We start from the raw sequence: 24,813 nt of genomic DNA, 5'->3' as shown, positions 1-24,813 counted from the left end.
ACCCGCACTCTAACCCTAACCCTATATATATATAATGTGTGTGTCTGTGTATATACACATTCTTGGGCAGGCTAAATATAAACCAACAGTAAAGTGGAGTGGAAACAACTAAACAAGGAAGGAAAAGTGGTAGGATTCTTCAAAAAGATAAAAGCACTTAATTTCGAAAAAAAATGTGAGCTTTGATCCTTGCGTTTTAATCCCTTCATTATCTATGGTCCACTATCCCTCTGGATTATTACAGACACCACCACACTGAAGTACTATACCCACAAGCAAGAGAGCACAAGGTCATACCCTCTATACAGGCTGGCTATGTTCACTTGGGAGTTAGCCTTTCAGCATTCTTTAATCCACAACCCACCAAGCATCTTACATTTGGTCAGAGCAAAACGTAGAGGCAGACAAACTGAGCAGGACCAAAACAGATCCTCATAAATTGAAGTTAAATGAGGAAGTGTTCTGGTATTGATCCTGTTTTGAGAACACCTCAGATGGACCTATTTGCCTGCTTTTAAAACAAGCAGCTTAACATTGTTTTTTTACCTTGCAAAGGAATATATCCTTCTGCCTTTCCTGTAATACCCAGGGTATTTCTGAATATTCAGAAGGACTCTCCAGAAATATTTGTGGTGATGCCCCTTTTGACTCTGTCAGTCTTGGCTCTCCCTTTTAATGGAATTGGCCAAGGGCAATTAACACAAGATTTCTCACTGTCTGGATCTACTTACACAAGGCATGGGGTTGATATACTTCAAAAGTCAGACATCTTCAGTTATCTGCCTGGATACTGATACCTTTCGGCACTTCCTTTTAGAGGACGTGCAACAGATACTAAAGGAGGCAAGAAATCCTGGAAAATATGTTGACATGAGAAATAATTTTCTAGCTGGCATCTACCAAATAACCAGGGCCCTATCAGGGGATGTGCCACTGATGCTCAAATATTTGTTTGGATTACTGTACTTGCCTCTGGCTTTTGTACTACTTCATAAAGGTACATTTTGTGACCATTTCAGTATATCTGCCCATGGATCCTTCTGCTTCTTCAATGTTTTTGTAGTAAAACAACTTTTAATTGAATTGCTTCACCAGAGATGACATTGCAAACAGGTTGCTCTTTCCTGGAATCTTCACTTTCTACTGGAAAGGTTAGCCACATCTCCATTTGGACTTGTAAATTGGGTAGATTTAAGGTTCATTACATGGAAAACTACTCTTCTGTTTGCTCTGACATCTACAAGATGAGTATCTGAGTTGCAAGGTCTCTTGAAGGGTAAACCCCAGCTTGTCTGCATTTTGGGATAGGTTGTCAAGTAAGAACAAATCCCTCATTCATGCCCAAGGTTGTTTTCAGAGTTTTTTTTAAATCAGGCCATTAATCTCACATTACTGTGTCCTAACCCTCACTACCATAGAGAAACAATTCTACATACTCTGGACATGCGAGGCAGCTGAGGTGCTATCATGATTGAACAGAGTCCTTTAAAAAAGGCCATCGGCTATTGATGTCTTATATTTGAACTAAGGGGAGGATAACTCGTGTCAAGCAGAATATTTCTAGCTGGTTGTCCTTGGCTATTGCATTTTGTTATATCCACCATAGTAAACCATTTTGAGGCAGTATTAAGATGCACACTGAGTGACCGGTCTTCTTTGCTAGTATATTGGAAAGGGGTGCACATTAGATGCTTTCTAGAGGCAGCTACATGGTCTTTTCTATATACCTTTACAAGGCTTGCTAGTATATTGGAAAGGGGTGCACATTAGATGCTTTCTAGAGGCAGCTACATGGTCTTTTCTATATACCTTTGCAAGGCATTACAAACTGCATTCCTTTGCCTACATCCAGGACTGGCTTTGCTAGGACCATTCTTCTCCATGGGCTCCTGGATCTATATCCATCCTCCTACCGGGTCGAATAGGCTTTGATAATCAACCTGTATAGTTTAAATACAAAGCTATAACAAAGTTGCTAAATTTGCAGCAAATACCCCTTCCAGAACCACCACTGTATAGCACTAAAAAGCCTAAATTGGTTAGAATTGCCCCATCAACTAACATAAGCACAGCTTCTTACCACCTATAAAATTATCCAGAATCAATCTGCTTGTCCAGCACTAAGTAACATTCGGTACAACTATGTTCCTAGTCGGTCATTGTATTCCAGTGACTAAACTGTCCTGTTTGTCCACAAACGTATCAAGTCTGCTGGACACTGTCTATGCTTGTACCATGTTGTTAAGGTTTGGAACTCCTTATCTTTATACATCAGGTGAATACCTTCCCTCCTTCCCATCCTTTAAAACCATTCTGAAAGGCTTCCTCGCCAGAAGCTGGCTCTGTTCTTTCTCAACATCAGGCTAAACCTTATCCCTAAATGTGAACAAATATCTGTTCATACCTTGCATCTCCTTACTCTTCCTTCATTCACTTCCTAACTTCTGTTCCCTGGCTTTCTCTCTAAATATACCATAAACCTACTTTTCTCTCATTTTGCATTGCAGTTAATGTTTTTTTATACTAACTTGCCTTTAATTTCTCTATAAACCGGCTAATTTTTATAACTGTTAAATCATTGTCATACAACCCGTATCTATTCTTAACCAATGTTTTCATATTATGTTTAGTTCAGTATAATTATTTAAACTGTATTTGTTTTTGTATTATTTTAATGACTGTAAACTTATTATTCTTGAAATGTTTTGAAATACTTTGGAGCATTTCTCCTGGGCCACCACTGAAGATGGGCTCCTACCCAGTCAGACTTTACCAGTAGTCACATGTCAGTAAGTAAATAAAGGCTACTGCAGCAGTGGGAATGATAAGCATAATGCAGCTGTGCAAGTCGTACTTAGCCATAATAGTAGATGTTCGAATTCCTCACAGCTGGAGTGACTGTACCCACCCACCATCCCACTAGTAGCGAATGCAGTTATTGTTTGGGAAATAACTGTTATTTCTTGGTTGGTTTGTTTAGGATGAATATGCTACTACTTAACTTCTAGGCAAGAAAGTCCTGAAGATTTTCCACTCTGGTTAGCCCTGAGGAGAAAAAAATCGGCAGTCAGAGTAGATGTCTGGGAGGGAGGCTGAGCTTTTGGTAGCTGACTGGTTGTTGTGTCTCAGGCAGGACACAACCCATATAGTCTAAAGACTAATGCTGCAGTGAGGAATTCAAACATTTACTGTTGTGGATAAATGTAACTACACAGCTATACTTTCTACCTCTACTTGTGTTCTTGCAATTAATCCAGTTTTGTTAAGTTGAATCATTGTCTTACTGGAATTTCAGTCAACGGTGAATTCCTCACTCACATATATGCAGATAATACAATGAGTATTGCTAAATATTGTGAGAAAGATATATCCAAGTTAAAAGAATTTCTTACTACTATCAAAGATATGTTTACTTATTGTTTTTATACAGAAGTTCATTTAATGCCTGAGGTTTCTATTAGATACGCTTTAGCAACTATAATGGTGAGAAGAGTTATTCTAGAAAAATTGGAAATCTGCACCACTTCCAGAATTAAGTGATTATGAAAAATCAAACATAATTAAACTATATATCAATTCAAGTACAGAAAAGATTCATAAAGAAAAAATGATTCGTACTATGTATGTTTACATTTATTGGTATAATTTATACAAATAATTATGTTAAGATGGCCATAGAAGTATGTAATAAATATACTAAAATTGAGCTTAGTTTAAAATCTTTTAAAGTTAAAACATATTCCTGTTGGTCGAGATAATATTTTTGAAATGATAATTCTTTTGATGGTATTGTTTCTCTTGCTGTCTTTAACGCTTCCTTTTTACATTATAGTAAAATAAAATGAATTATTTCTAAATTGTTATGTAGAGGTGGATCTGTTCAGATACCATGATCTGTAATATGTGCCCCCATAAATCAGCGTGATGTGGCAATGTGGAATATTAGTTAATATATTTCTGTGTGTACTTTTGTATTAAACACTCATTAGGTTGCAAATTATTCCTTTACAACATTAAATACTTGAGAAATAAATCTAATATGTGTTTGTATTGGCCCTACATAATCAGGGGAATAGAAAATATTTTGTTCATTACTTTTAACCATGTGCATCTAAAATTGTGCTTTATCTCAGAGAGTGGTAGTTCCTTGGGAAACCGGTAACGTTAAAATATATTTACATTATTATTTTTTTTTTCAGATAACATGGATTCTATAACTTGACTTGAATATAAAATAGGCAAAGAGTAATGACCAAAATTTTACATGTGTTATACAAGAAAGGGCCATCTTTTTTTAAATAAGTCATCTAAAATGGAACAGAAGTGCATGATTATAGGGGAAGAAAGAAACCGATATATTTGGCATATAAGATTCTGTTGACTATAACACAGAATAATATTTTCCCTGGCTAACTAAAAGGGAAGCTTCAACTAAAATCAACTTAAGCTGATCTTTGGAAAAATAACTTGGTTAAGACATCGACTGTTTATTGCTGTGTTCCAAATATATCCATTCAGTATGAAATGTTGTTTGGGATTCATTATACTCCACGCAGATCATATCTCATGAATTATTCTAGTGATAACTAATTGTTGACATCGCAAAGCTCATGGCATGGATTTATTTCATTATTGGTGGTCTTGTCCTTTTTGATGAGAATGGTGTAGATATGTTTACTTATTGTTTTTATACAGAAGTTCATTTAATGCCTGAGGTTTCTATTAGATATGCTTTAGCAACTATAATGGTGAGAAGAGTTATTCTAGAAAAATTGGAAATCTGCACCACTTCAGAATTAAGTGATTGGTATTATTTATGCCAGTTTAACTGCAACCATATTAATAAATGTGGAGCTTTCCTCTCTGGGCCTTTTCCTGGCAAACAACTGTCAAATTAAATAAAAATACATTAGTTATGTTTTTTTTCTCATTGGATATTTGTTTTTTTTTTTCCTTTACTGTTTCCTCTCTGGGATTTCTGCGAACCTTCGTATTTTTTTCTATTTCTTTCCTGCTCTATAACAACTTATATTATGCTGTAGTTATATTTGCATTTGTTGTTTTGTTTTAAATCTATTCAAAAATTAAAAATACTATGTGCATATTTGCCAGTTTTAGAACACACAGAGAAATGGATAGTTTTATGAGAAAGCTTTTGCATTTTTAAAGTTTGAGATGTGATTTGTGAACTACTTGTTGCTTTTTTTGAAGGCATGACTAATATCTGCTTTGAACTCCGAGACAGGTAAACGTCTTCAGCACAGGGCACTATGAATTCACTGGAAAACTGGTTGGTAACCTAAACCTTCAAAGGAAAAAAAAATAAATTATCATGTTGTCTCATTAGCTGTAACATGAACTTAGGGAAAATAATGCCTCTTTCCATTGCTACTTTAAATATGCACATTTTTAATACTTCACTTAAATGTATATTTATATCTTTGCAAGATTGCTTTGACTGCTTTCAAATTTTCATTTCAGAGTATTTCCTGTAACATAAGATCCTGCGTAGAGGAATAGTGTAGCATTCTGCAGTTGTCTTTAGTGTGACATATCCATATGATTTATGAAACTTGTACTGAATTTGAAATAATCTGGTCTTCTAAGTTATAATAACATCGGCACTGTTGTCTCCCTTAGGAATATGCCAAGATGGTGCAGATACTGCAGGCTTACTGTATCATTTCTACAGGTGCCCGAATGACTTGCAGCAATCAGCTGGGACAGAGCAAAAGGAGCCCTGTGATATGCACCAGCGCTTGTAGCAGCATGAAGGAAAACATTGCTGCAGTGTTTGGGCAAAAACAGGTAAAACTCTAAGGAGGAAGATGTTACAACATGAAGAGCAGGCAAAAACATTGTTGACCATTCTTATACAAGTCAGGTACTTAAAGACTTTCCTACCTTAAGAAATGTGACATTTGGAAAAATAACTTGGTTAAGTCATCAGCTGTTTATTGCTGTGTTCCAAATGGGTCTACTTCAAAATCCTGACACCTATATAACCCACGTTTGTTTACACGAGACAAAAATTGCAAAAAATGAAATAACCAGACAGCAAAATTATCCCAGGGTAAGTAAACAGTTGCTCAATATGTCCTTTTCTCCATTGTAGTGCAGTCCTGGAGTTTGTATATATAGTTTTTTTTTTTGGTATGCCCCCCCCCCCCCCCCACACACACACACACACACATAAGTGGGTTTCCTTACCTCGGTGCATGTTTTGTTTACGTTTGGGCAAGTGTTTACCTACCTTGGGAAAATGTTGCCGTTCGGGTATTTCATCTTTCACTATTTTCTTCTCGATTTAATGAATCTCAGTTATATGATAGGCATAGGGATTTCGAAGTAGATCTGTTCCAGATATATCCATTCAGTATACAACGTTGTTTAGGATTCATTATACTCCACAAAGACCATATCTCATGAATTATTCTAGTAATACCAATTGTCACTGCAAAGCTCATGGCATGGATTTATTTCATTGTTGGTGGTCTTGCTTTTCTTTATACCCCTCCCTGTTAAATGTATACATATGTGATTTATGTTTATGAGGCTGGCCATTTTTAACATGGAAGTAGTATATGGTGTCTTGAGCAAATGAGTTGAGCTGACCCAAGCAGATGTCATGCTTGTCATTGGTGTGTGTGTGTTTTATACTGGTATGTGCTTTTGATATTCCACTGGTGACTCCCTTTGTTGGCATTTGTTTCACTGAGGCTCTGAGATAGAGAACCTGTGATAAAGATTTGTCCTTTGCACCACTGCACTTACTCAGGTTGTTAGACCGAATAATTCTTTATCTGCCTTAGTATTCCCATGTGTCAGTGATAGCTGCAGTATCCAGTTTAAATTGGCCATCTAGGACTACCGTAAGTGAGTGTTATAGCAATTTTTTTGTTTTCAACATAGTCAGTGGATCTGTACGTAATAGCATGAGGTCTGTGGTAGGGCAAGGGTATGGATATGCATTTTCAGCATGTAGGAGTAGCAGCTCACATTTGTATGTTATAGGCATCTTGTTTGTTTTATAACTGGTATTTGTTGCTCTTATACTAGCAGTCCATGACAGCCTGCCTTAAGGCTAAATTGTAGAGTAGCATTTGTAGCGTACTTGGGGATTACACAGCCTTTGAACCGGTCTGTGCCTGACATTAGTCAGTACTAAAGTGCTGTTGAAAATGGCACAGGCAGGACTGACATAACACAGAGAACGGCCAACAAGAAATCTAATACAAAATGCACCTGTTTTCTCTGTTTTACTAGAAAGTCTCACCTAGACTCTGCTACACTTTGCTGTGAGGGAAGGGTTAGTTTGCTTTTTATTTGTTGTATTACTTTATTGCCTTTTTCTATTTTGAATACTGTGATTTGTTTTATTTACCTTGTGTTTTACTTGTATTCTGCTTTTAACTGCATAGTAAAACTTGAAAAGAGACCACAGCTCTGTCTCTTGTGAGTTGGGCAGAAATTGTTTTCCCCACCCTTCCACCCAGTTACTGTAGTGTGCTTAAACACCACTGTCTTTCTAGTTGCCTTCCCCTTATGTTAATTTGACCATATATCTCATTTCCTCTCTGTTTTTACTGTCTTGTGTGAGTAAGCACAAAGTTATAATTTTGTGAAATCACTCCCCTTCAACTATTTAAATTTATTGGCCATCCTACTGTATTCCATAGTACCAGGATACAAAAGTGACCACCCCCTTTCAATCTATATTGCTGTTTTAAAAATGGTGACTCTGCACTAAAACATAACTTTTTAGACAGGTAAAAACTTAAGTTACCTACTTTTCACATCTAACTCCTCTAGTGCACACTGCAGTGTTTAGGAGAAACCATTTTTTTTCATCTTACCTTTAAGCATCCTTGTGACTAGCACTTGCTTTAAAACCTCCTGGAAAGCACTAGGAAGTCTTAAACTGATACAAGCACTCAACTCTCCTTGTTAATAAGGAGAAATTAATCGTAGGCACTAAACAGCCTATAATTGCAAAGTACCTTGCTAAGGTAAGGGAAAACAGCTGTTGTACTTTACAAAAAAAAGCACCAAAACAGGCATGTCCAAGGGTCAGCTTCCGGTGATTTCTCCTGTCCGCCTGGTGAATCTGGGCATACGGAGGCAATGCAGCAATTTCCTCATGTACGCAGACAACCCTCTCCTCATACCACCCAACACCCCAACCTGCGAGAGATACACTTACATAGCCAAACTGGAAGCAAACTCTCATCACCTAAGATTGTGCTAGACAGTCAAGAGGAGAAGGTTAACACCCGCACTACACCTCAAGCAACACATAGCCCTTCTAAACCCACACCACCAACACCCAGACATAGCAACACTAAACCCACATATGTGGAGGCCCTTAACATTAACCTGCCCAAGCAACAAGGACCTCCGAAGCTAAAATGCAAACAAACACCAATCACAACCAAAGTGTCACATAGCTTACAACACCATTGTGCCACCCAACAACAGCCCCAAGGCAAGACAACGTACCCAACACTTTAGTTATAGGTGACTCTATAGTCTGACACACTGATGTCCCACTCACCAGGCTGAACAAGGAGAAAATTACAGAAAGCTGCCTGTGGGGAGCCAGGATCCGCCACATAATGCATGCACTCAAGTCACTTCACAACAGGTACAAATATGACGCTGTCATTGTCCATGTTGGAGTGAATGACTTGAGATGTACCTCTCTGGACTACATAGGTTTAGACTTTTAGTACTGAGTAGCATTGCCTTCAGATTCTGCATGCTTATACCTGTTACGGTGTTGGTTTTGTCCTTTGAACTTTGACTAAAAAAGGCACTATAGGGGTGGCATGAGCCTTAGCCAGTTACCTGAATCCCAGGGGCGATAGGTGCAGACCATCTCTGCAAAGAATTGTGGTCTGTCAGTCATGTCATCCCAGGCAGACAGATACTGGATCCCCACTGAATGACACCAAAAGCTTAGCCAGTTGTTGAAGTCAGTCATTATGTCCTTATACTGTGGTATCATTCTGGGCGAAGGCAGGATGCTACTCAGGGCTAGGGGTCATACCTGCTTGGGCCACATGATCCAAGAGCTCTTCCATGTCTCTTTTCTCTCGAGGCACACTGTGCAGTAACTGAGACCTGGTTCAAGGCTCCAGAGAGCACCCCTGCAATACCAGGCTACAATTCTTATCATACTTTTCGGCCACCAAACCAGGACCGAAATACTAAAGGTGGAGTAGTGTCCATATTCACCAAGGATATTCACAACATCAGGCTAGTTGCCCAACACAGTGCATCTGAAATTCTCCAGATGCAACTAACACTAGGTAAGACTGCAATCCAAATTGTAGCTTGCTACAGATCCCCCACCATGCCCCAAGATTCTCACTACACCTTTATAAACATACTGGAAAATGTTAAGATACAACCAAACACCCTAATGCTGCCCTGCCATTAACTGGGAAAACTACTTGTGTACCAACACCTTTGCCCAACGGTTCTTGGAATTCATAAATTCCAACACCATGGATCAACTAATCCTTAGTCCCACCAGGGGCTCCAGTATCCTAGACCTGATCATTACCAGCATGGGAAATCGATGCTCCACACCTATGGTCACCCTCTTGTTGGTCAGGTCTGACCATAAGCTAATCACCCTTGACATCCACATCCCACCCCCATCCCCCAGTAAGGAAACCTCCATAAAAAACTTCTCCAAAGCCAACTTCATGCTACTCAAGTCATAAGTGACAAACTTCATGACACCCATGCAGACGGGAACTGAAAGTTCGACTGCTGAATCCTACACTAAGGCACTGTATGAGCACATCCACTCGTGCATGAATCGTGCCATCCCCAATAGAACCAAGACTCTCTCCTCCAAAAAAGGAAGCCAATCTGGTGGCCTCTTGCCATAAACAAACTTTACAACAAAAGGAAGAAATGGTTGCAGAAAAGAGGAAAATCCCACAAAAAAAAACCTTACCAGCCTCAGTAAGAAGCTGAGATCCCTCATAAAATCCTCCAAAGCTAGTTAAAAAATAAGATTGCCAAAGATTCCAAAGGCAACCACAAGGCATTCTATAGCTATGTCAAGAATCTAAATGGCAATGCCCAGATCTGCTCTGAGCTACAACAGAATGGCATTAAATATACTGATCCCAAGGATATTGCCAATATTCTGTCAGATCGATTCTGTGCAACCTTCACCCCCCTCTCACCCTCTAAAGGGCCCATCTCAATACTGAAGGATTGCCAAATTCCGGTAATAACAGCCATACAGGTAAAAAACGCACACTATACAGAATCCATGGGACCAGACATCCCAGGCTGTGTACTACATGAACTACAAAATGAGCTGGCACCTCACCTAAGTGTCATGTTTAATCATATCTTCACCTCAGGCTTCGTGCCCACTGAGTGGCGCACACCTACAGTTATCCCACTCCACAAGGAGGATCCACCTTGGATCCCAGGAACTACTGCCCCATCAGTCTGATGAGCCTGATCTGCAAGGCCATGGAACATATTATTATGGAACCTATAAACAAAGACATTGGCAACCTTCAAACAGTGGACCCCACACAGTTTGGGTTTGTGAAGGGCCGATTTTGTCTCCTGAACCTGATTGACTTCTTCAAATCAGTCTCCAGAGCCGTGGACAAGGGTAAGGTGGTCCACATAGCCTATCTGGATCTCGCCATGGCCTTCGACATCATCCCCCACTCTGGAATCATAGATAAACTTACTAAGCTGGGCATTAATCCCTACATCACTCGATGGGTTGCCAACTGCCTTACTGACAGAACCCACACTAAAAGTAGCTGACTCCAAATCCAGCTCCAGACAAGTGGAGTACCTCAGGGTTCAGTCCTGGGACCGCTCTTGTTTGGCATCTACTTTTCTGAAGTACAGGCCAACACTAAGGGACTCTGGCTAACAAAGTTTGCAGATGACTGCAAACTGGGAGCAATTATTAAATCCCCAAATGATGTGGATATTCTACAAAAGGGCCTTACAGAAACAGTTGCTTGGTGCCAGAGCCATGGGCTCAAGTTCAATGCCAAGAAATGTATAGTTATCCCCTTTGGGGAAAAAACATGTACCCGTGAATTACCACATAGGTGGCAATACACTAAACACTGAAAGTGTGATAAGAGACTTAGGGACACAGGTGGACAGTAACCACATTGCCACAACAGTCAGGAAATCTTTCTGTGTGGCACACCTCATCACTAAGGGCTTTTCATCCAGAAAAAAGGAGGTCATTGTCCCACTATACTCATTCCTCATTAGACCCATTATAGAATATAACACCCCGTTTGGTGTGTGCCTGTCAAGACATCTGCAACAACTGGAAAGGCCACAGAAATACCTCACTAAAAGAATCACAGGCCTAAAGCAGATGCCCTATGCTGACAGTCTACAAAAACTCCATCTATACTCTGTGGCATATCGTCTACTCAGAGGCGATCTCTGCTTAACATACAAGGCCATGTCAAACCTAGATCTGTTGGACATGCTATACTTAAAGAAATCCCAGTCCCTCAGAGACATGCTCCAGGGATCTAAACCTTGTCATCACAATGAACAAAACATGCTGGAGGGATAGGTTCGTGACCCAGAGACTCCCCATACTCTGGAATAGACTGCCCATAAATGTCAAGCAGAGCGCCTCTTTGGCCCTCTTCAAAAGGAACTTTAATGATTGGGTGGGAGGTAGGAAATTCACCCTGGGGATCACGTCGGTTGCTCTGCTAGACAGGGATGCAGGGAAGTAAATACTGTGGGAAGAAATAGCCAGGGAATTGTTATGGCTAAGCTTGTATAGGCCCTAGGGCCAATAGCCTAGAACAAACCTATGAACCTATTATTGTGCAGGTTTATCTCAGGCCTTTGTAGAGATGACATTAAGGTAGGGATAGGAGAATAGGCATTGCTGCATTATAGTGTCCAGGTATCTCTATATTATTCCCTCTCAATTGCTCCTGTAAGCAAGTAAGGAGATGCTGTATCTTTACATCAAGTTTTAAAATGTTAGATTCCAGTTGTCTGTCATTTGACTTGTTTAGCCGTACATGTACTAAGACAGGCAGGCAGATGAACAGTTAATGCCAGACCATCACCATTGTGTACTCTTGCAAGTCACACAGTGAAACCTATTCCTTCCATCGTAATTTGTATCCACAAGTGCCGTTTACAAAGGACCAAAGTGCAGAGCAAATATATACTGTCATATTATAGTAAAACATATTTGTGTGCTTGTATAATCAGGTAAATGAGCTGGTGCTAAGACCCCTTTCATCCACAGCCTGTGCCAGAAGGTACATGTTGATATATATCATAGGCTATATCTGTCGTATGATATACGTTTGTAGGTTCATATGTGGTGTATACTAGGCTAACAAACACTAGGCCTTTATATGCCTAGCCATGCAACCCAAATGTAACTCACAAATTTAATTTGTATAGGGGTAATTTACTGACTGCCTCTGTCCATCAGAGACATAGGCACCAGACCAGTGATGAATTTCATGTTACCCATCCATTGGTCCAAGTTGCACTTAAATAAGGTTAGGGAGGAATTCTGCTTCACATGGATGGGGAGCCTGTTCCAGAGAATGCAAATTCTTTGAGAAACATATCCGTCTTTCCAGCATTTCCTATTTATTTCTCAAGCAAAATGTAGGTATTTTGATCTAGTAGTTCTGATACTGTTTGTTATGCGGATGTGCAAAAGGTTCATCAAAACAGGGTTCAAGGATGCCTTGTATGCCAGGTAAAGGTCATGTCTTAGCAGTCTTTATGATGCCAAGTAAAGAGACAGGGCTTTGAAGCGATCAGAGTAGGGCATTGTTTACTCTCTCTATCCTTCTTGTAAGGAACCTTTGTAGACACTCCAGTTGCTGCATGTGACTGGTAAGGTACATTCCGAAGGGTATATTATACTCTCTGATGGGTTTGAAGAAGGCCAAGTACAGTGGTACATTGATCTCTGTGGACCTAGATGCCCTGCCCTCACTGATAAGCTTAGCAACATGGCAGGATTTTCTTCCTAACTTGGACACGTGTTGGTCGAAGCCCAAGTTACTTTTTACATGAGTTCCCAGATTCCTGACTAGTGAAACAGTTTTCAGGGGTGTTATATTGATGACTTAGTTACCTGGGGTGTCTGGCTTCCTAAATGGTACCAAATGCATTTCTTGGCATTGAGTTTTAAGCCTTGGCTTTGGCACCAAGCAGTTGTCTGTGTTAGACACTCCTGAAGGGTGTTCTCATCTTGAGAGAATTCGATGACTGCTCCCAGTTTGCAGTCATCTGTGAACTTGGTTAGCCAGAGCCCTTTGATATTGGCTTTGACCTCCAAGAAATAAATGCCAGAGAAAAGCAAGCCCAGCACAGAGACTTGTACTCCGCTATTGACCGGTCTCTTTGTAGAGGTGAACTGACCAATCCTAATCTCTTGGGTCCTATCCGTTAGCCAGCCTGCTATCCAGTGTTTTATAAAGGGGTTATGCCTAGTTCGGTTAGCTTGTTGATAATCCCAAGTGTGAAGTATTGTATCAAATGCTTTAGCCAGATCTAGGTAGGAGTGTGCACTGCTTTCCCCTCATCCATTGCCTAAGTGACATTTTCAAAGAAATCCACCAGATTCTGTAAGCATAACCTTCTTTAACAAAGCCAAACTGGGATGGAGCCAGTATCTGGAGGTCTCCTATGACCTTACTGATAATTTCCGTGATAATTCTTTCCATGGCTTTACATCTAAGACTAGTCAGATTGCTGGGTCTATAGCTTCCAGAATCTGTTAAAGGTCCTCCCTTATGAATGGAGATGGCAGTCACAGTTCTTCTTTCTAGTGGCACAAAGCCTGTTTTAAGTCTGTAGCTAAGTAGTGACTTCCAGAGTCCTGTTAAGTTGTATTTTAGACTGTTCTGGAGGCATCCCAGAAGGTTAATGAGGCTCATTGAGGGTGTGTTCTTGACTTTAGTGAGCGCAACCAGTAAATGCTCATTAGTTATAGTTGGAAGGGGTATGCTTGAGGGTATTTCTTAGAGGTGGTTGGGGGTAAATTTGGAAATGTATTTGTCCTCTTAACAGGTTAGCTGTATTTCCAAGCTCAGTGAATGTGGTACCATTAACTGCCACTTCTGCACATTGCTGTCCATGAGGTTTCTGACATAGTTGAAGAAGGCCTTATGGTAATTTTTTCACCTTGGAGGCCATCTTAACTTCAAAGTTGGCTTTGTTTAACCTAATTAGCACTCTTAGTTGCCTATTTAGTTTGATGAGAGAGCTTTTTTTATCTTTTTGGAAATTACCCTACTGATTTTTGCCATAATTTTTCCCCCGTTGTTATGTTTGGGATGGCGCCAGGACAGTTTGTTTCTTGGGCTAGTTCTGGGCTTGCTTCTGGTAGATACAGCAGTCTCTATGCAGCCCTTGACATGGTTGTACAGAGTTTGTGAGACAAGTTGGAGTAGGCTGCTGTGTTCTCAGGGTTTGGAGGGGCACTGAATTTTGACAAGCCTTCACTGAATGAAATTTGCCACAGAATAGTTCATGTATCTGATTTTTAGTGGGGTTATGGACTTGATTTTGATTTCAAAGGATACAGCTGTATGGGCTGACCATAACAGGAGGATGAGATATTGAGGTGGGAGCTGCAGCATTCTCCCATGTTTGTGAGTACAAGGTCCAGTATGTTGGGCTCTCTAGTGGGCATATTCCCTATTTGGTCAAAGGTGTCTGCATTTATGAGATCCAGGAAACGCTGTGCCTGTAGATTTTAGGCAGTGTTGGATTTGCTGTCTATAGAGGGGTAATTAAAGTCTGCTATGAGTCGTGTATTAGGTTGGATAATAAGCTTCTCCAGTAGGTCCAAATATCATTATGGGCTTCTTGGGACATGGAGGGTGACCTATAGTTGGCTAGGATATGATACGGATTTTGTCACTGGTGATCTGCATGCGTAGGAACTGTAGCATTTCATCCTTTTTTGGCCAACCTAGAAGTATGCTTGTTATTGATGTAAATCAAGGTACCTCCAACTTTAGCCCTTGTCTGCACAGCTACTGTGGAAGCACGGGAAGCTTGTACTGCTGGTGTACTCTCTGCTGCTTTAAGCCATTTCTCGGTAACTGCACAGATGTCTGTATTAAGTGTGAGGAAGGCTTGGAGGGAGTGTAGTTTTTCATTTAGACTCTTGGCAGTGAGCAGTAACACCTTGAGAGTTGATTTTGCTCTGTTGGTATGTTTGGCCATTTGGCATTGCCTAAAAAAGACACTGACAGGGTGGATAACGTTTCAGCCGGTATTTGAAAGCCTAAAGGGGACAGGTGCAGACCATCCTTGGCAAAGCAATGTGGCCTATTAACCATGTCCTTCCAAGCTGAATCCCCATAGAATGACATCAGAAAAACATCCAATTGTTAAAATCGATCATATTTTTGCTCATATTGTTGCATAGTCCTCTGTGGTGGTAATATGCTGCTCAATGCCAGACTTATAATAGCCTGAGACACATAAGAGCTCAATAATGCCTCTCTTCATATAATCCAGAGAGATGTGTCTCCGGTCATTTACACCTACATGGACTATGATGAAACCATGCTGGTACCTGTGGTGTAATGACTTGAGTGAGAGCATGGTTTGATGGATCCTGGCTTCAGATAAGCAAGTAATTGTTACCCACTTGTTCAGCCTGGTTAGAGGGGCGTTAGCATGTCTTACAATGGATTCTGTTATGACAAGGGTACAAGGAAGTGTTGGTTTGCCATAGGGTTTAGTGTTCGAGGCTCCATTGAGACCGACTGTATGTGTGGTGTTAGCCTAGTATCTACCTATGAACCTATGAACCTATCTGCCCTAGGGCATTTATAAGGCTAGCCAGAGTGTATTTTGCTTCCGCCTCCCTATTAGATTAGCCTACTGTGCCTCTGTAAAGTAGGTCACAGAAGGTACCCTTTTAAGATTAGTTTACTGTGCCTGTGTCTAGCAGGGACACAGGAGAGATCCCAGGGGTGAATTTGCAATTTCCCATCCACGCATCCAAATTTCGCTTGAAGAGGGTCAGCAAGGGGCTATGTCTAACATGAATTGGGATTCTATTCCAGAGTGAGGGGGAGCCTCTGGGAAATGAATCTGTCCCTCCAGCGTGTCCTATTTATTTTTGTGCTGAGGTTTAGGTCCCTGGAGCGTGTAGCTCTAAGGGACTTGGATTTTTTGAGGTGCAGCATGTCCATTAATTCTGGGTTAGACATGGCTTTGTACGTCACGCATAGATCGCCTCTGAGTAGCCGGTAAGCAACTGAGTAGAGCTGGAGTTTCTTCAGTCGAGCTGCATAGGACATCTGTTTGTAGCCCATGATCCTCTTGGTGAGGTACTTTTGGGGTCTCTCCAGTTGCTGCAGGTGTCTGGTAAGGTACATCACAAAAGAGGCATTGTATTCAATTATGGGCCTGGTGAGTGACAAGTAGAGGGGCACAATGACCTCTCTTGATCTAGATGCGAACCCTTTCGTGATAAGGTGGGCTATATAGAAGGCCTTTCTAACCACTTTGGCAACGTGATTATCAAAGGAGAGATTACTATCTACGTTGGTCCCCAAATATGTAATTACTTCTTCCGTACTTAATAGATTACCACCTATGTGGTAATTTGTGGGCACCTTGTTTTTCCCAAAGGGGATGACTATGCACCTTTTAGCATTTAGCTTGAGGCCGTGGCTCTGGCACCAAGCATCCGTCTCTGTGAGACCCTTTTGGAGGATGCTTGTGTCAGCTGGAGATTCGATTATGGCCCCCAGTTTGCAGTCATCTGCGAACTTTGTCAGCCATAATCCCCCCGCGTTAGCCTGAACCTCAGAGAAGTATATACCGAACAAGAGAGGTCCCAGAACTGAGCCCTGTGGGACGCCACTTGTAACTGGTTTGGATTCGGACATTGCACCTGCTATTCTGACCATGTGGGTTCTATCTCTGAGCCAGTTTGCAACCCATCTTGTGATATAGGGGTTGATATTTAAGCTGGTAAGCTTATTTATGATGCCTGAGTGGGGTATTATGTCGAAGGCTTTTGCGAGGTCCAGGTAGGCTGTGTGGACTACCTTGCCCTCATCTATGGCTTTGGTAACTGTTTCAAAGAAATCAACTAGGTTTAAGAGGCAAGATCTGCTCTTAACAAAGCCAAATTGGGTAGGGTCCAGTGTCTGGAGGCTCCCAATGTCTTTGTTTATGAGTTCCATGATAATACGCTCCATAGCTTTACAGACCAGACTAGTCAGGCTTATGGGGCGATAGTTTCAAGGGTCCGTTGTGGCACCACCTTTGTGGAGTGGGACCACTGTAGCTGTACACCATTCTTTGGGTGCATATCCTGTAGTAAGGCTAAGTTTGAACAGTGACTTAATGTGAGGGTTCAGTTCTTCTTGGAGCTCGTGTAAGACACAGCCTGGGACACAGTCCGGTCCCATAGATGCTGTGTTTTTTGCTTTGGAGAGGGCAGCTTTCACCTGTGCATCTGTGATGTCAGGGAGGTTGCATTCAGTTTGGACAGGCGTTTGCTCCTTTGGGGGGAAAGGGGAGGAGAAGTTTCCGCTGAATCTGTCCGCCAGGATGTTGGCTATGTCTGTAGGTTCTGTATATTTTGTACCGTTATGCAACAATTCAGAGCATATCTGGGAGTTTCCGCCCATGTTTCTGACATAACTAAAGAAGGCCTTGTGATTATCTTTAGTGTCTAGGGCAATTTTTATTTCGAAACTGGCCTTTGATGATTTTATGAGGGATCGAAGTTTCTTGCTAATACTGATCAGAGATGCCTTCCCTTTTTGGTATTTTGCTCTGTCATGTAGTAGCTTCCTCCTTCTGTTGTATAGCTTATTTATGGCTGGGGTCCACCAGACCGGTCTCCTGTTTTTGGAGGAGTGAGTCTTGGTTTTATTTGGGATAGCACGATCCATGCATTCCTGCAGGTGCTCATAGAATGCATTTGTAAAGGATTCTGCGGATTGGGCTGTATTATCCTCTGGCCCAAGGGCTTTGAAGGATTCCACCTCAGTCTTGAGAAGTGCAAAGTTGGCTTTTGAGAAATTCTTTACAGTGATTTCCTTGGCTGGGGGTGGGGACGGGATATGGATGTCCAGAGAAATTTGTTTATGGTCTGATCTTACCAATGAGGGGTTTACCTCTGGTGTGGAACATAAGAGTCCCCATGTTGGTGATGACCAGGTCCAATATGTTGTTCCCTCATGTGGGAGTTGTGACCAGTTGTTCCATTGCGTTAGAGTTTATAAATTCAAGGAACCGTTGGGCGAGGGTGTTTGGGCTTGAGTAGTTTTCCCAGTCAATGTTTGGGTAGTTGAAGTCACCCAATAACATAGTGTTTGGAGAGACCTTCATATTCTCCAGTGTTCTCAGTTATGCCAAGTGGGGTTCCTGTAATAGGGAGGGTGTTCTGTAGCAGGCTACAAACTGAAAGGCAGTTTTGCCCACTGTTAGTTGCACATGGATGGTTTCCGATGCTTCGTGCAGTGCCACTAACCTGGAGGTGTAGGTATCTTTGAATATAGATACTCCCCCTCCTTTTGTGCTTCGGTCCGAGTTTTGGGGCCGAAACGCATGATATGAGTTATAACCTGGTAGTGCTGGGGTGCTCTCAGGAGCCTTGAATCAGGTTTCTGTTACTGCACAGACATCAATTTTCTCCATACTGAGGAGAGTAACCAAAGTGGAACAAAACAACAATAACTCTTAGAATAGCAAACGTAGATCCGAATCAGAAGCAAACTCGCCTGTTGCTTTTTGTCACACAACTTTATTCGATAACTGCCAGCACCACAAAGTACATCTAGTAAGAATGGTTGAGCGCTTTCATCTGCATTTACCAGATTTCTTCCGAACCATTTCCCCTAACATGTCACTTCCTTTATATACACAAATTTCCAAAAAGTTAATTACATAATTGGTTAAATACAAAATTGTTAATTAAAATCAAATTCACTCAATTAACATTTGTTGAGAATAAAAATACAATAAAAGTCACAAAAATATGTATATTAACCACTGTCATAAAATGTACTATATACTAGTACTAAAGTGCTTTTATACAGTGCATGATACATTTCATTATTGGGTCCCTTATACTATCTACCCTATGCTAAAATTTTGAATTTATAAATTCATAGTAAATATATATAAATAAGTAAAAATATATTGTGTGTTAATGTATAAAATATATATATAAAATGTACTGATGAAATTTCCTTACTCTAAAGCCAAAAAGGCTTGATACTTATATGGTCATTTATAAGGGGATGTGGCATCTAAACATATCTGCCACTTACTTTCTAACCAAGCTAAATATATTTTCCAATTTCCTCCTCTGTCATTTACCTCTACCTGGTCTATAATAGCAAATTTAAAACTATGTTCACTTCCTTTCTATAATGTGTCTACTTAGAGTTCTTAGTATCTCCTTTCCTAATACTATACAGGTGCTCAGGTTTTGAATTTCCTCTCAGTCTTTCCTATATAGTACACTCAGCAATATACACAATACGCTGTGTATTGCAATTACCCTTCTTAGGGTATACTACAGATTTCACAATATTCTTAAGTCTCATCCTACATTTTGTGTTAATATATTTACACTGACTACATGCACCACAACTCGTAGTGCCCTTCCTACTGTTTCCTGTGTAGGCCTTTTCTTAGTCTCTATCATTCTTTTAAATTCAAACCTGTTTTATATACTATAGAGGGTTTGGTACCTAGTATGTTTCCAATAGGTACATTACTAGTAATTATGTCCCAATGTTTCTTTAAAATTTCTGTCATAATGTTGGTATAGGGGTTAAACCTGATGATGCATACTCTATTATCTCGGTCTATTTGGACTTTAGTACTCACCATACTGCCTGTACCCAGTAGTGGTACATATTTACTACCCCATTCTTTCTTAACAGAAGACGTAATGTTGATCAACATATGTTTAGGGTAACCTCTATCTAAAATAACTTAAAAAGAGTATCTAATTCACTTTGCATAATCTCCTTAGTCGATGACATTCTGGCTATCCTTATGCATTGGCCTTTAACTACATTACGAAAGATGTGGCCAGGATGACAACTGCTATAATGTATGTAGTCATTTGAAAACGTGGGTTTTCTGTATATTCTAGACTCAAACCCTTGTCCTGTAGTACTAATCCAAGTGTCCAGATATGCTATTCCCACATTGTCATACTGGTAGGTAAATTTGAGGAATTCCGTGGTGTTATTAAGGTACTCTAAGAACTCTTTTATCTTCTCTTCTGGACCTTGTTTTTAACCAATTATGTAATTAACTTTTTGGCGCCAAAAATTTGTGTATATAAAGGAAGTGACATGTTAGGGGAAATGGTTCTGAAGAAATCTGGTAAATGCAGATGCAACCATTCTTACTAGATGTACTTTGTGGTGCTGGCAGTTATCGAATAAAGTTGTGTGACAAAAAGCAACAGGCGAGTTTGCTTCTGATTCACGGCTCGAGTCCAGGGGATCTACGTTTGCTATTCTAAGAGATACTGAGGAGAGTCTCGAGTGCATGCATCTCGAGGTTTAGACTTCTGGCATTGAGTAGCATTACCTTTAGTTTTTTTATCTTTGGGTTGTCTATGGAGGTGGGTTTGTCCTTTGAGCCTTGCCTAAAAAAGGCACTATGGGGGTGGCAAGAGCCTTGGCCAGTATACAAAAGCCTAAGGGTGACAGGTGAAAGCCGTCCCTAGCGAAGCAACGTGGCTTGTCGAGCATGTCATCCCAGGCTGATAGACACTGGATCCCCTTTGAATGACACCAATACTTTAGTCAATTGTTGAAACTGATCATTTTGTCTTTATACTGTGGCATCATTCTTGGTGAGGGCAAGATGCTACTCAAGGTCAGAGACATACCAGCCTGGGCTACATGGTCAGAGAGCTCCTCTATGTCTCTTTTCATGTAGTCCAGGGAGGTATGTCTCAGGTCATTCACACCAGCATGGACAATGACGGAGTCATACTTGTACTTGCTTTGGAGTGACCTGAGTGCTTGCGTTATGTGGCGGATCCTGGCACCCGACAGGCAGCTTACAGTGACCTTTTCCTTATTCAGTCTGGTGAGTGGTGATGTTTTTTCTGAGTGCCTTAGTGCTTGCTGAGGCATAGCTTTGCCAACAAGCAGTCTAGGTGTTCCTTATTGTTTGGAAAGATTGCAAGTGCCTGTGAGGTGGGTCATGTGCAACCAGATGTGTGCTTGTATGCGAGAGTTTAGCCTCCAGTGTCATTGTGCAAGTACATCTCTTGCATATTTCGTTTAGGGATTAAGTGGTTGTCAGTAAATATAAGACAACTCCTGCATTGTCTCAAGATGCCCACATCCACCAAGTTGGCTACAGAGAAATTAGAAAATTGCATATCCAGGATGTCCAGTCTTTCAATTGCTGAGTTAACAACAGGATGGTGTATTAGGGGTAGAAGGCTATTAAGGACATTTTGTTGGTGCAGACTAATAAGGGAGATTTATTGGGGCAGATTATGCTAAACTATACTAACTTTAATGATTACACAATTCTGAATTCTGCTAAATTTATAGGTATAGCAACTTATCTCCCAAATAGCTGCTTTAAGCTTGTCGGCGTGCAAGGTATTTGCTCTATATTTACTGCTTTATAGGGTATGGTTTTATGGACTGTTCTGTAGGGAAATTTGCTTTCTAGGTTTTGCGGCTGTACAGAGCGCTGCTAACTGATGCTGTGCTGTGAGCACTTCCAGGCAATTGCTCCAAATTTATCGTAACACAAAAAAGCTGACTAATGAATCCTCTGGCCAATAAAGTGACTACACTATGAGCCCTTTTCTGTTTTTTTTTCCCCAACACAGCTAGAACAGGTATACACCTCCTGCCACATGATGAATGAACCCTGTCTTAATAATGTAAAAACACAGTAGAAGATACCCACAAGTGCAATGCTACCAGGAACCAGTTAAATAACTAGTTGGAAATGCCATGTTGAAGATGATTTTGAGACAGTACTACAACAGTAACAGTTAGAGGAATTGCTTTTTTTTTTTTACAAAAATACAGTGAAATGCACAAATAAAAACAGGGAACAGTAGTGATCAAAGAACAGAAAGACACTGCAACCAAGTAACTCTGGAAAAACGAAGTCAGCTTAAACCCAGCAGCAAATTATGAGACTCCACAAGTTGTTTTTAGCGCTTTCATTCACTTTAATCTTCTGTGAACTTCCTCAGAAACAATTTCACCATCCATACACCTGTTTAAGTACTATTCAATCACAGTTAATTTACATACATAATTGATGGCAATGAATAAAATTTAAAGACATACCATAAAAAATTACTGAAAAAAAAGGGACATTACAGCATATGCTAACAAAAAAGCTTATGTTTTGGTATCACATGTTGACACAGAATATATGCATGATACTAATTGTAATAACAAGCATATTGTGGATTCAAATGACAAAAGAAATGTGTCTGGCTCTAATAGTAGGTTGAGTAATAATGGTGGGGCAAATAATATCGAAGCCCCTATCTTAGATAATTGTAATAACTGTGACAGGAATGGTCAGGTTGCTAGTGCATCTAACAATGATAGTCACACAGTTTCTAATAATACCACAAATACGGACAATAACTGTGGTGACAATGGATCCAATGGAGGTCCTTTTTTAGTTGACAAACAGGGGAACAAACGTGGGCCAACTTGGAACAAAGTGGTTCAGAACAAACCCAAGGGAAGGCTGAGAAACAGAAAGAGATGGTAGGGGTAGTTCCTTAAATTCATATGAAATACAGATACACAACTTGTCAAATATGGAAATTTCTGAAGAGACTACTAGTCTCTTACAGAAAGGTTTGTCTTTATTCCTTCCAATCATTTTAATAAGACAAAAACCATAATAGATTTCAGATTAACACTTAGGAAATTAAATCTTAAATACATTATGAAAGACATTACAACAATCTCTACACAAGAAGGTCCCAAGAAAGCTAGTACCTTTAATCCACCACTAGTGGGCACACTTCAAGTTTTTCAAAACATATGTGAGGAAGCTATGAGAAACATAAATGCCACTAGCTTTCCTGAGAATTTAAGTGAGCCAGAGTTAACGGCTCTGAAAAACTGAAAAGACAACACGGACATAAGAATTATGAAGGCTGACAAGGGGGGGCAAAATAGTAATTATGGAAAATTCACAATATATAAACTCAATGGAAGCTTTGTTAATGGACAAACATGTCTATCAAGAAGTAGATACTAAGATGATACAAAAAAGTTTTTTAAGATTAGATACTACTTTATTTGATATGTTTAGTCAAGATGAAATAGACTATGCAACATATAGTTTCCTATTAGTTGAATTTCCTAAAATGGGAAACATGTTTGGTATCCCAAAACTACAAAAAAATCTGTTTGATCCCCTTTTAGGCCAATTATCTCAGCCCCCAAATGTAAGACAGAAAATATCTCCATTTGGTTAGATTACACTTTGAATCCAATAGTACAACGTTCTAAATATTATTTAAAAGACTCTTGGCATCTATTGGAACAGCTTAGAGAATTACAACCTCTGACATCTGAATTCTTTCTTGCTTCCTTGGATGTACAATCTTTATACACTTGTATTGATCATGAATTTGGAATTGAACATTTAAGACAATATTTGGTTGCTAACACAAATTTAAGTAATATTAAGGTTAACACCATTTGTAGTCTTATGGAATGTGTATTACAAAACAACTTTTTCAAATTCAATGATAAATTTTATAGGCAAGTTTCGGTGTGGCAATGGGGCAAGGGTAGCTCCGGCCTATGCAAATCTGACTATGGCACAATGGGAAAACACTGGCAAATTCTATTTACAAAGACAAGATCATCTTTTACACCAGATATATAGATGATCTGTTTTTTCTATGGAATGGTACCTTACAGGAATTTTATGACTTTGTTCATTATTTGAACAACACTACAAATTGTCTAACATTCACTGTTGGTGAATTTGGAACCAACATCAATTTTTTGGATTTACATTTAAGTTATGACAATGTACTTAAAAAATTTTCAAGTTCCATATATAGAAAACCTACATTTGCAAATCAGTATTTGCACAAAAACAGTATACACCCTTACCACATGAAGAAAGGGGTTATAAAGGGTCAATACATTAGCCTAAGCAGGTTGACATCTGACAATGAGATTTTTCTGAGTGAAACAAATAATCTAAGGGATTTTTGTCAATAGAGGTTATAAGTTGGCATGGTTAAAAACAATAGAAAGAGAAGTAACATTTCTTCGTGAGACCACAGCAAGGCCTATTTTAACAGTAGGGTCACTGGTCACAGAAGTAACAACTAAGAACAATAAGGAATTTAGTGGTTCCTTTTTGCTACCCATTTCTAATGAGATGTGGCTTATTAAAGACATTATTGTAAATAACTGGAAGATTATCTTGGGTAACCAAGATTTAGCGAACATTTTAGGCATTAAACCAATGTTCACTTTCAAAAAAGTAGTTAACCTAAAAAGTATACTTGAGAAAAAGGAAAACAGATGTACTACAAATAGAACTGGTGTCATACAAACTAAAGGCACCTTTTCTTGCCACTGTTGTAAACAGTGTAGATACATCACTAATTCATCTTTTGTACACTTTAAGCATTTACGAACAACACATTGGTCAAAACAGTATTTTACATGTCACAGTACTATGGTTGTTTATTTTGCTCAGTGCCAAACATGTCCAAGTTATTATGTGGGAAAGACCACAAGAGCCTTGAAAGTC

The 24,813-nt window shown here is 39.9% G+C and overlaps 1 protein-coding gene across 1 annotated transcript in view; it reads left to right on the top strand.

Annotated features, from left to right (window-relative positions):
• PMS2 (PMS1 homolog 2, mismatch repair system component) overlaps positions 1-24,813 on the top strand; it is a 531,246-nt gene that overhangs the window by 187,907 nt on the left and 318,526 nt on the right. Inside the window, exon 6 of the mRNA XM_044089714.1 lies at positions 5,641-5,808. Within this exon, the coding sequence (XP_043945649.1) occupies positions 5,641-5,808 (168 nt within the window). The remainder of the gene's footprint in view (positions 1-5,640; positions 5,809-24,813) is intronic.

Source organism: Protopterus annectens, chromosome 12.part0, assembly GCF_019279795.1.
Source record: "Protopterus annectens isolate FY-2018-M chromosome 12.part0, PAN1.0, whole genome shotgun sequence".
In the NCBI taxonomy this organism is placed as follows: domain Eukaryota; kingdom Metazoa; phylum Chordata; order Ceratodontiformes; family Protopteridae; genus Protopterus; species Protopterus annectens.
This window is presented reverse-complemented; position numbering and strand designations above follow the sequence as displayed.